This window comes from Poecilia formosa, unplaced genomic scaffold, assembly GCF_000485575.1.
Source record: "Poecilia formosa unplaced genomic scaffold, Poecilia_formosa-5.1.2 Scaffold2, whole genome shotgun sequence".
Lineage (NCBI taxonomy): Eukaryota > Metazoa > Chordata > Actinopteri > Cyprinodontiformes > Poeciliidae > Poecilia > Poecilia formosa.
The window spans coordinates 1,352,401-1,368,142 of record NW_006799941.1 but is presented as its reverse complement, the minus strand read 5'-3'; the positions used below and the strand labels follow the sequence as shown (position 1 = coordinate 1,368,142).

The window sequence follows — 15,742 nt, the reverse complement described above, 5'->3', positions numbered from 1 at the left end:
AATAGAAAAAGCACAAACCAAGGCAAAAAAAGTATTTTTTTTTCTTAATCTGTTTATTTTATAGATCCCAATAGATATTTGTAGCAAAGAAAAAAAAAAAACCCCAGAGGATATAAAAACCATCTTAAGACGTACAAACGCACCTTCCAAATGCTAATATCATATGCTGACTTTAACACAGGGAGGGTATAAAATCAGTTTCTTTTGGTGTAGGGATTTGGAGAAATCCTTCCTTTCTGTATCTGTATTCATTTGACTGTCTCTTTGTGTGTTTTCATTTCCCCGTCGGCCAATCCAGCATTTCATTAGTCCTCGGTGCCAACACCACATTGTCTTAGATCCTGTCACGGCTTTGCCTTAAGCTAATACCCTCATCTCTCCATGTACATCTTGTTCCCATTCTCCACTCTTGCCTTCCCCTTCCTCTGACTAACCTTAATTTGGCTTTCCTTTCTTCATTTTCCTTTCTCACTTCTTCTTGCCCTTCTGAGGTGCAGGCTCAGGGCTCTTCCCTTCAGCAAGAGCCAGTTGTTTCTTAAGGTCTAAAAGTTTGGAAACCTCTGCTGTGATTACAGCCTTTTCTGCTTTCTCGGATTTGAGCGCTCGAACCTTGTCGCCCTGTAATAAAAAATAAAAAAAATTAATAATTTTAGATTTTATTCCAAAATAATGAGCCAACATGGGAACTAATTTTTTTTAATTTTTAAATGAAAAAAAAAAATAATTAGGGAATAAAATTAAATTTTTATAATGAAATTTAAAATCTTCAAAAGATGATTTTAACTGGAAATACAATCAAATGTCGCTGTGTTGAGTTTGTTAAATTGTTTTTTTTTTTAGCAATCAAAAGTTTTATAATTAAGATAGGAAAAGAAAACAAAAAAGCTTGAAAAAAAACTGAAAACTGCACTTTCAATCTTATTCCAACAACAAATGATCAATACTATTTGAATTTGATGGATTCGTAATATTTCGCTGCATGCTAGCGATCTAACCTGCTCGGCTACAGCTTCCGCCAGCTGTTTGGCTTTCTCGGGATCCGATCCGTCGACCACCTTCACCTCGGCAACAACGGGAGGAGCAGGAACTGCAGCGGGCTGAGTGCTGGCAGTAATCTGAAGGTGTAAACAAATAAATACGTTTAGCAGGTGTTGCAGTGATCCTTTCTGCTGATTTCTTTTTCTAAAAACTCAAAGCGTTGGTGAGATTCTGTAAGTTTTAAAACTAGAAAATGACAAATCAAACCAAGATGAGTAAAAAGGATCCATTTCAAGACATTTGCTGGAGTTAGTGATGGAATTCATTAATCTACACTGACAAGCGGCACATTGTGGACCCACTCACAAACAAACGCCACTCAATACCTTCTTATTAGATGGTTCGTCTTCAGGCTAGAGGCAAGGATTAGAGGGATTATTTTTATCTATGTGATGAATGCACCATTGATAATTTATGCATTTAAAATACATTTTCTCTCTATCTTGCTCTTAAAAAAAACAGTCACTCCAATTAAGAGTAAATTCAAACAGATGATGACAGTCTGTGAACGGCTACACATAATATATTCTTATTTCACTTTTCATAAATGATGAATCTACATCAATACATGAACAGACTGAGCTCACGCTCAGACCATTACGCATCATAAACATCAAATTACCTGCTGTCCACCAAACCTCTTCTTCAAAGCCTCGATCTGATCCGCCTCCAGTTTCTGGAATAACGGACTGACCTGGGAATGAAACGGGTTGGGGAACCGAGGCAGTGAGAGACAAAAATTAAAATGAGTAGCTATGCAGGGAGTTTTTAAAAAGTCGATTCAGCCCAAGGCTCATATAGCTCATCTTTGAATAAAGTGGATTATGCAAGATGGTAAATAATTTTCTGAGAGATTTTTCAAAGTTTTGGTCACACTTCATGAAACACTGCACCAGAGTAAAGCAGTGTCTACATGAGCTTTGCATGGTCTTCAGTGATGTTTCCAACTCTTTACATAAAGGCCAAAGTCACCAATTATGACAATCTGAACAGACAAGACATCACAATTAGACCCAGATGGTCAAATGGCCTGAGAGAAACTTGTTTGCTGGAAGGTGTGTGTGTGTGTGTGAGATTGTGTGTGTTCACGAAACTGCATCGCTTTCAACAGTTCTGAAATCGTGACAGACTGTTGCGTTCTCATTGTATCACCCTGCTTCGACAGTGCTGCGGGTTCGCATGTCTGCGCAGGTGCCACTCGTGTTTTCGCTTTCGTCAAGGTCACACTCACGGTGCCGATGCGGTGGCCCGCTCTCAAGGCGCACACGAAGGTGCCGGGGCCTTGCAGCATGGTATTGATGCAAGTCTGAGGAGCGTTGAGCTGATCCCTGATGGTCTGGCTGACCGCTGGCATGTAAGGCAGGAGCATCACCGACAGCAAGCAGGCGATATTCACAGAAACGCCCGTCACGGTGCCGGCGCGCTGCCTGAAAGGAACAAACAACTCACATCACCTAATCAGACACGTCGGGAATGTGAACACAGGCGGAGTCGCGGTGAGAGATTCTGACTCTGAATAAAAATAACATGATTTCATGCAATTTGTAAAAAAAATATATATATTAAAAGTGAAAAAAAATTACCTACTTGTATTTGAAACTGAAATGCAAAAATTGTTCTTAAAATAAAAAAAATACTATTAGAGAAATAAAGCAAATTAAAATATTTAATATTGGTCATTTGATAAAGCTACATGTACGTAAGCCTTCACATTTACGCACCTTGTTATTCTGATCTTTATAGAGCAATACTTGAGCTTGCCAACTGAAGAATTAAAAACAGTCTTATCCTAATAACACTGAATGGTGGTCATCACAGCGACAAAAACGAACGCATTTCCAAAATTAAAACGAGATGGGAAACGGTCCCCAGGGGCTGCCAAGAGACTGACGGCAACAATAAAGAAACTGCAACATAATATAATAATCTGTATCCAAACTATAAAAGCTTTTTCTTTCAACTAGAACAACTAGGTTGAGCAAATATGTCCCAGAACCGGATCTTTTGTACCACAATGCTAAACTGTAGATTTGTCGAAGAAACGACAGTAAGAGCGTTATGACTGAGTGCTGCAGGCAGCAACAGTCACGTTTCCTGGATCTGAGTGTTTTGTCAAAGGTAATGAAACCATGAACTAATAACAGTCTTTTCTGACTCAAAACATTCAAGCATCTGCTAGAATACAGAAACTTCTTTTTTTTTTTTCCAGCTGTCCAGGCAAACCCCTAAATCAACTCAAACTAATTTGTATAAATATTAAATTAAGGTGTGGGATGCTGATAGATTCCTACTAAAAAATTTAAAGCAAAGTATTCATTTATTTGGAACCTTGCAGGGTTTTTTTTTAAATATATATTTCTCCTACAACACTTTTGTTTGTTTTTCATATGATTTGGTTTGCAGAGATCTCATTAAAGGTAGAAAAAGTTAGGAAATTCTATGCATTTATCTCGCTTCTTAGAGCCTCGTTTTACCAGGGGTGTGTAGATTTTTCGCAGCCACTACATGTTCTTGTGTAAAAACTTCTCACCTTTCTGACTCCCCTCCCTTTATTTTCTTCCAGGGCTCATTGACTTGAATGTATTGGTTACCATGGCGAGAAATGTTCAGGATGTGCTTCAGGGCATCGCGTATCCTGGTGAAACATTTCGAACAGAGTTAATAAATACCCTTATTAACACTCCGCTCAAAAATGTACATCATCTAGCTGTATTCCCCACCCGATCCGTTAGTCTACTGGATTCAGTCAAGCTGAACATCTTACTTGACTTTGTCCATAAGCTGAATGTACTGCTGCAGCTCCCAGCCCACCACAGCCAGCAGCTTCTTGTCTTCCTGCTGTAGCTCCATCGCAGGCACGCATCCTCCAAAGAACTTGGTCACAAACATCCCACCTCTGGAAGACAGAGCAAGATTTGGACAGAACAGATTAAGACCTGGCCAGGAAAAGAAACTGAGTTGGAAACGAACAGAAGATCATCGAAGGGAAAAAAAAAAAATGGGTTGAGGATGAAACCAGTGAAGGACATGCTACTTGACTTGCTAATCGTGTATAAATTATACATTTTGCTGTCTTATCTACCACACCGCCTTGCCGTGCAGTTATGCAGCGTACTGCCTGAATGCAGTCACGTCTGAAGCAAGTAATTCTTCTAAAGTTTCATGTGTAGATTTTTTTTTTTTTTTTGTCTGATGCAACACCGTGTTCAATATTTTACATCTCTAATCTGGCATTTTAGACACACACACACAAAAAAGCCACTACAGATTCAACTTAACTGTGGTTAAATTAATTTTATCGTTTGTTTAGTTAAATTGTCGATCCATCAGCTAATGTTTTTTTAAATGTACAAACTGTTGAATAAATTGTATATTTGCTCGTCTAATTATTTCCCAGACTGTACCCTAAATGCTTTTAATAAACACCAGTCAGAGTGAAGCCTTGACTGGAAATTAACTGTATAAGATGGATGCATTTTCACTAATGATGTGACTCAGGGACTGGATCTGGGGAAGGTCAGAATTTCTTTTCTGAATTAGCAGAACTCTTTCCACCTGAGGCAGGATGCAATCTGCAAGATATTTTGGAGCCAATTAGACATCAATGTTGCTGCCCGAGACCAATTTTGAAGATCAAGGTACTCTGGAAAGAAGCTGCTGAGAAATATCTTTGAAGTGGGATTTAACACTGATCTTTTAAAAAACATTTTAGACGAGGCAATTAAGGCTAAATTACGCCATCCCAAATAAATTTAGAAAACTAGGGTGAGCGTCTTGTAATAGTTAGTGATGTAACAGGCTTTTTTTTCCCAAAGAGTACGACACAAGTTGTTAATTGGACTTGATGACAGTGTTGCTGCATATTTACTTTAAGTGAAACCCTTGTAGGAAGAGTGAGCAACTTGAGATGTATTGCCCCAGTTTTCCTCTCAGCAATGATTGAAAACTATTGAAGTAAAGAAGAAAAAAAAAAACAAAAAAAAACACAACTGCTTTGCAAAAACACTCATACATCAAAGTTCTCCCCATTTTGACACACTGTAACAAAAATCTTAATTCAGGATGCAGCAAAAAAAGCTCATGGATTTTAAACGTCAGCCTGGAGTTTTTCCGTATGGAGTTTGAATGTTCTCCCTGTGTGCGAGTTATTTCTCCAACAATACAAAAACAAGATCGTCAGGTTAATTGGTCTCTAAAATTGTCCGTAGGCCTGGTTGTCTGTCCTGTGCGTTCCCTTGACGACCGGTACAAGATGTACCCCTGGCTGACGACAGGAGAAAGGCATGTTTCTATCCAACTCCGGCTGAAATTTTTGGGTGTTTTTGAGCTTTTCAGTTTTGTCCTCCATCCCCACAGCATGATGCTGCCACCACCCTGTGATTTTTTTTAGGAGGGATGGTGTGTTCAGGGTGTAATGAAATAAAACGACACACAGGTGGACTCCATTTACTAATTAGGTAACTTTTGAACGCAACTGAACTGGTTGATATTTTGGGGCATCACTAAAAAGGAGCTGGATACATATTCTAATCACACTTTTTTTTATTTGAAAAAATGTCTATTTCTTTCCACTTTGGTTAAGCACCACTTTCTTTTGGTTCACCACATAAAATAACTCATAACTATGAGTGACCTAAAAACAATGCATGTACACAGTAGGATTTTTGGAAATACTTGAATTTTGAAGCTCTATAAAGGTTATTCCCTTTCAGGTGAATGCTAAAGTTCATAAGAGAACACAGATCCTAGCCAAGCTCTGTCGCCGTTACCTGTTGATGAAGTTCCCCAAATTGTTGAGCAGCTCAGAGTTGTTCTTTAGGGCCATGTCAGCCCAAGAAAAAGCTGAATCCTGTCCTTCTGGACGCACATACAGGAGGTAGAACCGCCATACGTCCGAAGGGATGCCCGTGTCCTTCGCCATGTCGCCGAACACACCGACACCACGGCTCTTTGAGAACTTTGTGTCCTCGTAATTCAGATATTCTGAGGAGTTAAGAACCCAAACGGCAGGGATAACGATCAGCGACAGTTTAGCAAGAAATTCTGTAACAACAAATCTAAGTTTAACAACTATTCACGAATCTACAATGAAGTCAGCTACGTACTCACATAAATCTCATTACATAAATAAATAAAGTGATCAACCTGATCAGTGGTAGTAGGAGCTTACCAGTAGCAATTAGATGGCTGACCAGAGTGTAGTTGTCCTGGGCTCCCAGTAGGGAGCAGGGAAACACCACACTGTGGAACGGCACATTGTCCTTCGCCATGAAGTTGTACAGCTCCACCTGGTGGCAGAGATAACACTGCATCTTAAGGATGACATCATATTAGATCATCGTGAGATCATCCAGTTCAAAGAGGACTTATCTGCTCAACCCAGCCACCTCTCCCCTGCACTTACAGGGCATCACACTCTCATAAGAAAGCCTCAATCCCAGGGTTTTACATGAAGAGGGATGAGATGAATGAATGAGGCTTAACAGAGACGGAGTACGTCTCAGTTTGGGCCAGTTCAATCTACTTGTATATTAACATGTTTGAGACCTGTCACTTTCTTCCAGTTTGATACTTGTTGGTATATGTGGGGAAGCTTATGAGAGTCCTGAGCTTACAATATCAAACTGAGGTCTGCTCACAAAATGTCAAATGGTTCTGTTTTAACAGGAAGCAGAGCACAGCTTCGCAGGAAAGAGAAAGAAAAGCTGGTATAGATTGATAATGTCGACACTTATTTCAGGAGAAGGTTGTCTGTCGCGGCTCACTGCTTTTACAGCCATGTGTCCACCAAAATGGTTGGGATTTCTATATCTGCTTCACATCAAGATTTAAATGGGGTGAAAAATAACACCGTGTTCAACTGAAGGGTACAAAAAAAAATGTCCACATGGGGAAATGAGAATCACAATTAGACCCACTCTGGGTGAAAATGAGGACAGAAATCTGTGTCAAGCTTATGTGTTAATCCTTTGTATGGCTCAACAGCGCCTGGTACCTGATGAGGATTTTTCCACCACTTTTCCCATTCGTTGGTGTAGTTGGCAGTAATGGACAGATAACCAATAGGAGCGTCGAACCAAACGTAGAACACCTACAGAGGAACAAAGTCATGTTTCAGTAAAGAAATGAACTGTGGATAAAATGTTAAATCTTTTAGTCATTACACAAGGTGAAATTCAAAACAATCTGAAGGTTAAGGTAAATTACCCAAACATAAATTGAAGGTTTTGGTTTTCTAAATTTTAAAAGTAAATACTCAAAACACGTCTCAAGTATGCAAGTCAAGCAAATGATTTTAGAAAGTGTAAACCAAACATGAATACAATAAAAAAGAAAGAAAGAAAGAAAAAAAAAAAACGCTCAGTGTGGTGAAGCCAAGAAAAGAAGTCTCTCTTTCTATATTTCTCTGTAAGTAATCAGAGCAAACCTTCTCTTTAAAGTCTGGGTGAGGTACTGGTGTTCCCCACTGCAGGTCCCTGGTGATGCAGCGAGGCTTGAGTCCATCTCTGAGCCAGGAGCGAGTGATCTGTTTGGCGTTTGCTGTCCAGTCTCCAGAGCTGGTTGATCTCTCTAGCCAATTCTCCAACTGAGTTTCTAGCTGCATTAAAAAAAAAAGAAAGAAAAGTTAATTCATAAATAACCCTTTTAACTTAAAGGTAAAGGTTTCAAAAATGTAAAGCAAAAAATGTAATAGAGTATTTCCTCTGAAATATTCAGCTTATGAAATCTTTTTAAAACATAAAATTGAATTAGTTGTCTTGATTCATGACATCTAAAAAGGGCAGTACAGTTACAAAAAAACAAAAAAGAAGGAGTATTGCAAAGCAAAGGTAAAACTTTACCTTTGGCAGGTCCAAGAAGAGATGTTTGGAGGAGCGGATTTCTGGAGTCTGCCTGCAGACTTTGCACTGAGGTTCCTGGAAGCAGCAAAAAACGACAACAAAAAAAATCAACAAATTTGACAATTTCTGCATTTAAAATTTCTAAGTGAGTTTTCCAAATTTACTATGTATCCTACTTAAGAAGATTCAGAGCACAAATAAGCCTCCAATAACAAATAGCACAACATATAACATAATTCCATCCAATGAAAAAAAAAAAAAGCCACTGAATTTTCCACGAAATGCACAGAAAACATTTCATGGAAAAAATATTGTATTTAAAATAAAAAGTTGACTTTGACTGTATGTGAATATTGCAGATGACAACTTTTACATTTGGTAAAACTAAAATAGCTTTTTGTTATGTTATTTCATTAGATTCTAATAATTGAAAAAGGAGAAATTTGAGTTTCAAATAAGCCACAATGGCAAAATTTGAGTTCCTGCACCAAAGGAGATTCTGTTGTTAGTTCTAATTTCTTGTAACTACAGGTTTATAGTATTAACAACAGACCATAAATAAAACAAACATAATTTATTCAAGATAAACAAAATCAAACAAATAAAATTTCAACAAACATATTTGACAATATGTACTTAACTGGGATTTCATGTACTTTTTATAATGGTGACTGTCGGTGCCTATGACAATGCCTATGCTTCGTTTCTAACATCAGTATTGCAATCCTCTTTTCTGTAACAACACTGAATGTTTATAAAGAGAGTCAGAAACCTTTCTATCATTTTAAATGGGTATGTTCTCTTTGTGGTTATTTGCACTTTTAATGCGGACAGAATTTAAGAATCTATCTAGGCTTTAATGATTAAGAGAAGAACCAGAAGGTAGCAGGCATATACTGTACATTATTGTTATGAGTGTGAATGTCAAGAAATGTTATTTCTTTTTATGTTTCATTAAAAATGTGTTTTATTAAAAGTAGATCAAGGAAAAGCTATGCTGGACTGAACCTTCCACAGCCACTCACCCTGAGCTCCACGGCGTTGATGAGGCGCCCGCACTTGTCACACTGATCACCGCGAGCCTCCGGATAGCTGCAGTGTGGACACGTTCCCTCTACAAAGCGGTCAGCCAGGAAGCGCTGACAGTTTTCACAGCGAAGCTGCTCCACCGTGTCTTCAACAAGAAATCCATTCTTGTGGAGTCGCCAGAATATGTCCTGAGCGATCCTGAGACAGAGGAAAAGGGTCAGTTGGATGATTTCTTGAAAAATGTCAGTAATGTAGAGACCCTTGAAAATGTAAAGGGTGCATTAAGTACGGGACAACTGGCTAATGTCAGGACGGGCCCCTCATCACACCAGTTTAAATATTTAACATGTTACATAAGCTTTGCTGCATATTAAAATGTAAATTTACAAAGTGTATATAAGAAAAGAAATACAGCCATTTATATAGTAGGACATCAAGAAAGGAGAGGTCAAGTTATTGACAGGAGGGAATAACTTAAAAATTAAAGCGACAAAGAAAAAAGCAATGGTTTGTTTTTGGGCTGGTAAATCTAAAATCTAAGAGCTAAGCCTCCAGTGCTTCTCATGAATCAAGTCAAAAGTCTTTAATGTGAGGGGCTGTTTTTATTTCTTAAAAAACATCATGCTGGAGCTTGATGTTTGATGCCTTTTTAAGCTGCTCTATATCAAAGCAAAGGCCTCAAAACAAGAATTTCGATCGTTATCATTTTTGGTGTACAAGCACTTAGGTCTAAGATTGTCTTTAGAGAAAAGTGCCTCATATGGATGCAATTTCCCATAAAAATTATCTTTGTGAAACATCTGTGTACAAAAACGATAAAACAAAATCATAATTTCTTAAATGCAGACTGACAAACACACGTGAAACCCATGGACTACACATGACATTCATGTGAAACTCATGGATTTTTTGGTGCCTATGGGAAATTTCGACAAAGGTGAATCTGTGATTCCTGAACAAGGCATTCTTCTTTGGAGAACTTTGATGAAACTGCGTAAAAAATACAAAACTGGCAACAAAAAGGAATAAAAATTTAAATATGTCACCCAATACAAATTTTCCAAAATGCTTTTTTTATTTTTTAATTTTATTTTTTTAAAGGGAGGAGCTATTTGATATGGATATTGCTAAAACAGCCTATTTTTATACTGCTAGATATTTTTTTAAGGAATTAAAAAAAATGTCAGTTTCCATATGTAGAAGATTTTTCTGACACATTTCCCAGCTGTCAATTATCAAGTCTATTGACATGTGAAATGTGTGGAAAACATCCCACATTAATGTTGCTTTTTGGTGTAATCATGCGAAAAGATAGACGTCATGTATTTTTTCCATCAACTTCCCCCTAATTGTCTGACTTTTTACAACTTCTTTGAATTACATCAGGTTTTAAATTCCAGATTAAAATAAATAATTAAAAGCAGGCAACAGACACAAACAGAGCTCTTATATGTTCTGAAATCTGAAACAACAAGGAAAGGGCAAGTTCTGATTAAGAAGGATAAAGTTTTGCACCAGCATGTGCAATATTACAGTAATCTTATTGTACGTTATGTAATTTTATAAGTGGAAGTATGCCGATTCTTCCACTTCACATCACAATCATCCAGTTTTAGGATTAGAGTCCTAAAATGTGGTTTTAATGAGTTTCATGTTAATAAATGTTTTTCACATGAATAAACTTTCAGACTTGTCTGAAATACAGCATTTTTTTTCCTATTCAAGGGCCTTAAAGAGCACACCTAGAGAAAACTTACTCTGTCTGCTTCTCAGTGGTGGTTCTCCCAAAGAAGTCAAAGTCAATCTGGAACCATTTGTAGATACTGGAGTGAACAGCATGGTACTTGTCACAGATCTGCTGCGGTGTCAGGCCTTCCTCTCTGGCCTTGTTCTCGGTAGCCGTGCCGTACTCATCCGTGCCACAGACAAATAACACATTCCACCCTCGCAGCTGGCCGTATCTGGGGACAAATGAAGTAACACTTAGTGCTGCAACAGAGGACGTGAAACTTGGGGGGGAAAAAGGTATTTAAATTCTTACCTGGAGAAAACATCTGCACTGAGGACACAGCCAATGATGTTACCCAAGTGAGGGACATTGTTGACATATGGCAAGGCGCTGGTGATGAGGACATTCCGGTTGCCCTCTTGTGGCATACTGTGTAGGGACATTTAAAAACAACCTGTTTCTGGATAGCTGCTTTTCCAGCTTTACGAGATCATTGCAAGATAACATTATATCATCCTCTCCCATGAGAAATGAGGTAGCTTGAAACAATGCCACAAGCGAAAAACAGCACAGCGTATTTGAGCTTACATCACTTACACTGGATGTTGCTTTTCAGCTGGATGGGAGCAGGCGTTTAAATCCTTGCTCCAGATGAGAGCCGCTGCTTCCATCTCCTCCTCTGAAACGGCTCGCTCACCTTCATCAGTCTGAGCCCAAAACAGAGAAAGATTTAGTAGAAAAAGAAAATTACACTCACTATTAGGCTCTAAGGTTAGTCCATTTTCTTCAAACTGAGCTGTTAGTGCTCTTCTTAAATATGAAGAACATAAAGAGCTATTATTATTTCATTGTTGCAATTTAAGAGAATAAGTCTGTTCCACCAAAGATGAGGCTGAAATCAAGCTGTGCAGCTATTTTATTAATACAATTTTTACCCAAATAGGTAGAAATGCTACAAGCAGCAAGCCTAACACCACAAGTAAATGCACAAGAGTGGTTTTATTTTTATGGTACATTTATGGCTTGAAAGGGAAGACAAAAGAAATCCTTGTAGCCTCACATTTAGATTTAACTTGAGGCAAACTCGCATGCGAATTTACTGTTGGCTCTGAGGTTTCTACAAATCTACGCTTTTCAGTAAGAACACCTCAAGTTTGTAAAAGTCAAAGTGATGATGTAGCAGATACCTCAGCAGGGCTGCCGTTGCATGGCTGTGTGTCTCTGCTCTGAGGTGCAGGCTGCTTCTGCATGTAGCTCTTCATGGCCTCCAGGCCTTTTCCCTGCAGCACTTTCTGAGCTGCAGACTGACAGCCACGCACCGCAGCAACACGGTCAAACCAAGCCTTTACTGATTTATGATCACCTGAAAGGGAGAGACAGGGAAATGGAAAGAGAGGAAATAAGACTTGGGAAAGGAAGGGGGAAATTTTGCAACTACAAGAATTAAACAAACTGAACTTACTCAATACTAGAGAAGAGACGGATAAAACAGGGTGCAGGGCACCCCATAAAACAACATCAGCAACTGAAACAGCTTCCTGAAACAAAGAACAGCAATATTATTAACATTATTTCAAATACGAAAACACAATATTTCAGAATATTTTGATACAGAGAAGCTAAATATAAGACATTTTTAATAATTATAAGTTTCTCTACAAATAATTGGTATTATTGATCAAACAAATCTTATGACAGCGTACAGCATCAAAATCTATCTGAAAAATAAATGATGTGCATATACTTTCAAAAGAATAACGTCCTATTGTTTGGTGAAAAAATAAAAAAGTTCACAAAATAAATCTCTGCCTTTCAGGCTTTGTAAAGCAAACTGCTCTTCAGGCAAAATGTGTGGAACAAGATTTTGCTCTGTCAGGCAAAATAAAAGCAGTTCCAAAAATTTAATCTGGCTTGTTCATTTTAGGTAAGTAAACTGAAAAAAGTAGGTAAACTTTGACATATTTAACAGTGGTGTTGCCCCCAGAGGAAACTAAGGGGAAACTGTTTCCTACTCATAAGTGACATAATTTCCACCTCGGGCTTCGAAAACAACTTGAATGCAGCACAAGACAATTTTTGATTAAAAAAAAATCTATTTAATTGTAAATTAATAATTATGTAACGTAATCTCAACAATATCATGCTGAACCTCTATAAAAGCATAATCAGTCTTCCATCACATCATAGTTGACAGGAGCATGAAAAATGTCTTTAAATATGTCTGGAGATGCATTAAAAAGATTTAACAGATTGATTTCCAATGGGAAACTTGATGTCAACATAGAAAAGGAAAAAGAGTGGTAGAGAGGAAGAGCAGGTAAAAAAAATAAGGTTTACAATGTCTGATGGCAACAGGCAGGAGCCTCTCAGTTGAAGCTTTCCATTATTTAACTTGAGATTTTCTATTGTTTTTTTTTTTGTTTGTTTTTTTTATTTTTAGAGGGAGTAGGCGTTGATACTGTACCCCAGTTAAATATGCCGTGCTGCCCTTGGCCAAGCTTTGGTCCAAGACATTTAGGGGACCCTGGAGAACTTTGGGAACCTCTGACCCTTTTCCCTGAAGCACTGCCAAGTGAAGAGCCCGTAGCAGTGCAGGCTGCGAAATTAAAGTAAAGCATTATTTCTTTACCTTCATGCTGAGATTCATTAACACGAGTCTGAAAAACAGAATTAATTTACCTGGAGAATTGTGGCTTCCCACTCAAGCCACTGATTGCACTGATCACTGGATTCTGGTCCATTTAACTCAAACAGGTACCTACATGTCAAACACATGGAGCTCATCCAGCAACAAAATTACAACAACTGAAAGCACACACTGCATAAAACAAAAATTCATCTAGAGAAGAAGAGGTGGGGATTGCTGTAGTAGGTATTGGACCACTTAAAAAACTTGGTGGCATCATAAGTAATAAACATTATGAAGCCAATACTGAAGCAAAATCTTCAGAAAATGATCTAAAAGGTAAAGGTTAAGTGCTGAGCAGTAATGTAGCAAGAAAGTGTTTTTTAGGACAACCGAGTCAATGTTTTCAAATGTCCATAAGACCACAACCCAATCCTACTGACTTATGGATAGAGCTGAAAAGGTCAGCAACATAAGTGGCCTACAAACCCGACTCTGTTACACCAGTTGCATCAGGAGAAAGGTGAAAAGGTTCAGTCTGATTAAACATCAGACAGCCAGAAAATAAAATACATTGTATAAAATTTCTGGTTTCAACTGAAACTGCAACATTGACCCACAACCCAAACGAGTTCCTACTGTATACTTCAAAATATTCCATTGAAAAAGTTCTTCCAAAGATAAATGACCTCGGATATTTACATAATTCAGTTCACCTGCAAATAGTGTTGGAGCTGAAAAGGTGCTGCCCACTGGGGAGGAAAAGAGTAGGCACAGCTGGACGGGGGAGGAAAGGCACCACCTTCCCTGAAAATATGAGAGAGAAACATATCAGAAATGTGTTTTAAAATGTCACAAACAATTCTTTAAACAGTTCAGGGGAAATGGTGGCTCAGGGGATCCATCTGTTCAAAGCAATACTGTAAAGAAAGTTTTGCCAAAATTTCTAAGCACTGATTAGATGAACTGGTAAGATCATATGTATGACAAGTAATTAAAACATATCTGCTAAATTTAGATGTGCTAGAAGGGTATTTAAATTATTGGTACATCAATGTTTTTTCTATATTGAAGTTTTCCTTTGCAATCTTTTTCTTCTAATTTTACATATTTAGCTACATCAGATATGCAGTTATTTTATCAGCTTTTCCCTTAGGGGTTGCTACAGAGAATCATCTGTCTCTATTTTGTCCTCTCAACTGAATCATTAACCCTCACACCAACAAATTTCATGTCTTCCTCTTAGCTACATCTCATGTGGCTTCTTCTACCAATTTAATCATCGTCTCCCCTGTGAATTTGTCCAAACCATCTCAGTCTGAGCTCTCTGACTTTGTCTTCACAAAATCTAGTGTAAGCCCTCCAATGCTCTCATTCCTGATCCTGTCCATCCTTGTCACACCCAAAAAGAACCTCAACATCTCTAGCTCTGCAACACCCAGTTAAAACTTTATTTTAAATATCACATATACAAATGTTCACTTTTTATAGTTATTTGATTTCAGCCATGATTAAAAGACAGACTGTTAGAATAAAAAATAATTAATAAATACACATTCATCTTCTTTATATCAATTATATATTATTTTCTACCACCACAAGCAGGTATATGGAGACAAAACTGTAGAGAAAAGTTCCACGGGTTATAATAAACAAATAAAAATCAACTTGTTACTGTTATAAACTCAGAATCTGTTTAGCTACAACTTAACTGCTATTATGAATGACACAAAAAGGGAACTTGACCCATCGTGAACATGAATACTACAACAAAACAAACACATTAGGTATGTGAGAGTTTTCTAGTTGCTTCACAAATACACTACCTGTTCACTCCATTCATTCATTCTGACACACACTGGGCACCGAATGGGGGCTAGTTGCATTGCTAGCTTGGTTCTCCTTACACAGTCACAGCTGTCCGTTGGAGCACTCAGTCGCACTTGAAGCACATTTTTGACTAAATATAGAGTATATTACTTACATATAGTCACACAAACAAAAACGAAATACGCTAACTATGTTTTACCTTCGTGGTTGACGAACTGAACGCCGCACTGAACTCCTGTTACTTTCAGCGCAGCTAACACCTTCAGACAATGCGGGTTGCCTTCACTAACAAACAACTCCATCAGGCCGGTGGCAGCTCCTCTTGCTACTAAACTGTACACTGGATTGTTGTTTTTTCTTTTTATTTCTCTCTGAAAGAAGAAGACAGGTGACTCTGGAACTAACTTTGCCGGCGTATGCTGTCCACGCTGATGCAAGCGTTATTCGATTTGCCAAATATGGTGGAAAATGTAGTTTTGAGGCCGTCTTTGTGCCTTTCACATAAGCAGAGTTAGTTCAGTCAACGGACTACATCTCCCATAATCCTTTTTGTAAAATATGGCTGTCACGTTATTAGGTTGGCTTGTTCTGGGTATTAAGGTTAGCACCGCCGGGTGGTATGACTTTTCATACATGTGCACGGAATGC

The 15,742-nt window shown here is 38.1% G+C and overlaps 1 protein-coding gene across 2 annotated transcripts; it reads right to left on the bottom strand.

Annotated features, from left to right (window-relative positions):
* Positions 1–34: 34 nt before the first annotated feature.
* Positions 35–15,557, bottom strand: mars1 (methionyl-tRNA synthetase 1). 2 transcript variants are annotated; one of them, XM_016670094.1, is made up of 22 exons: positions 15,294–15,557; positions 13,981–14,071; positions 13,318–13,396; positions 13,103–13,234; positions 12,101–12,176; positions 11,826–12,001; positions 11,236–11,345; positions 10,951–11,067; positions 10,667–10,870; positions 8,906–9,107; positions 7,881–7,955; positions 7,466–7,636; positions 7,034–7,129; positions 6,209–6,326; positions 5,808–6,021; positions 3,803–3,934; positions 3,569–3,673; positions 2,270–2,465; positions 1,661–1,732; positions 1,365–1,391; positions 996–1,115; positions 35–618 (listed from the first exon to the last, which is right to left on the bottom strand). In XM_016670094.1, the coding sequence occupies exons 1-22, from the start codon at positions 15,394–15,396 to the stop codon at positions 469–471; spliced, it is 2,766 nt and encodes a 921-aa protein (XP_016525580.1). In that variant the 5' UTR covers positions 15,397–15,557; the 3' UTR covers positions 35–468. The 2 variants fall into 2 exon arrangements, with proteins under 2 accessions (XP_016525580.1, XP_007548781.1); XM_007548719.2 differs by lacking the exon at positions 1,365–1,391.
* Between the last annotated feature and the right edge of the window lie 185 nt (positions 15,558–15,742).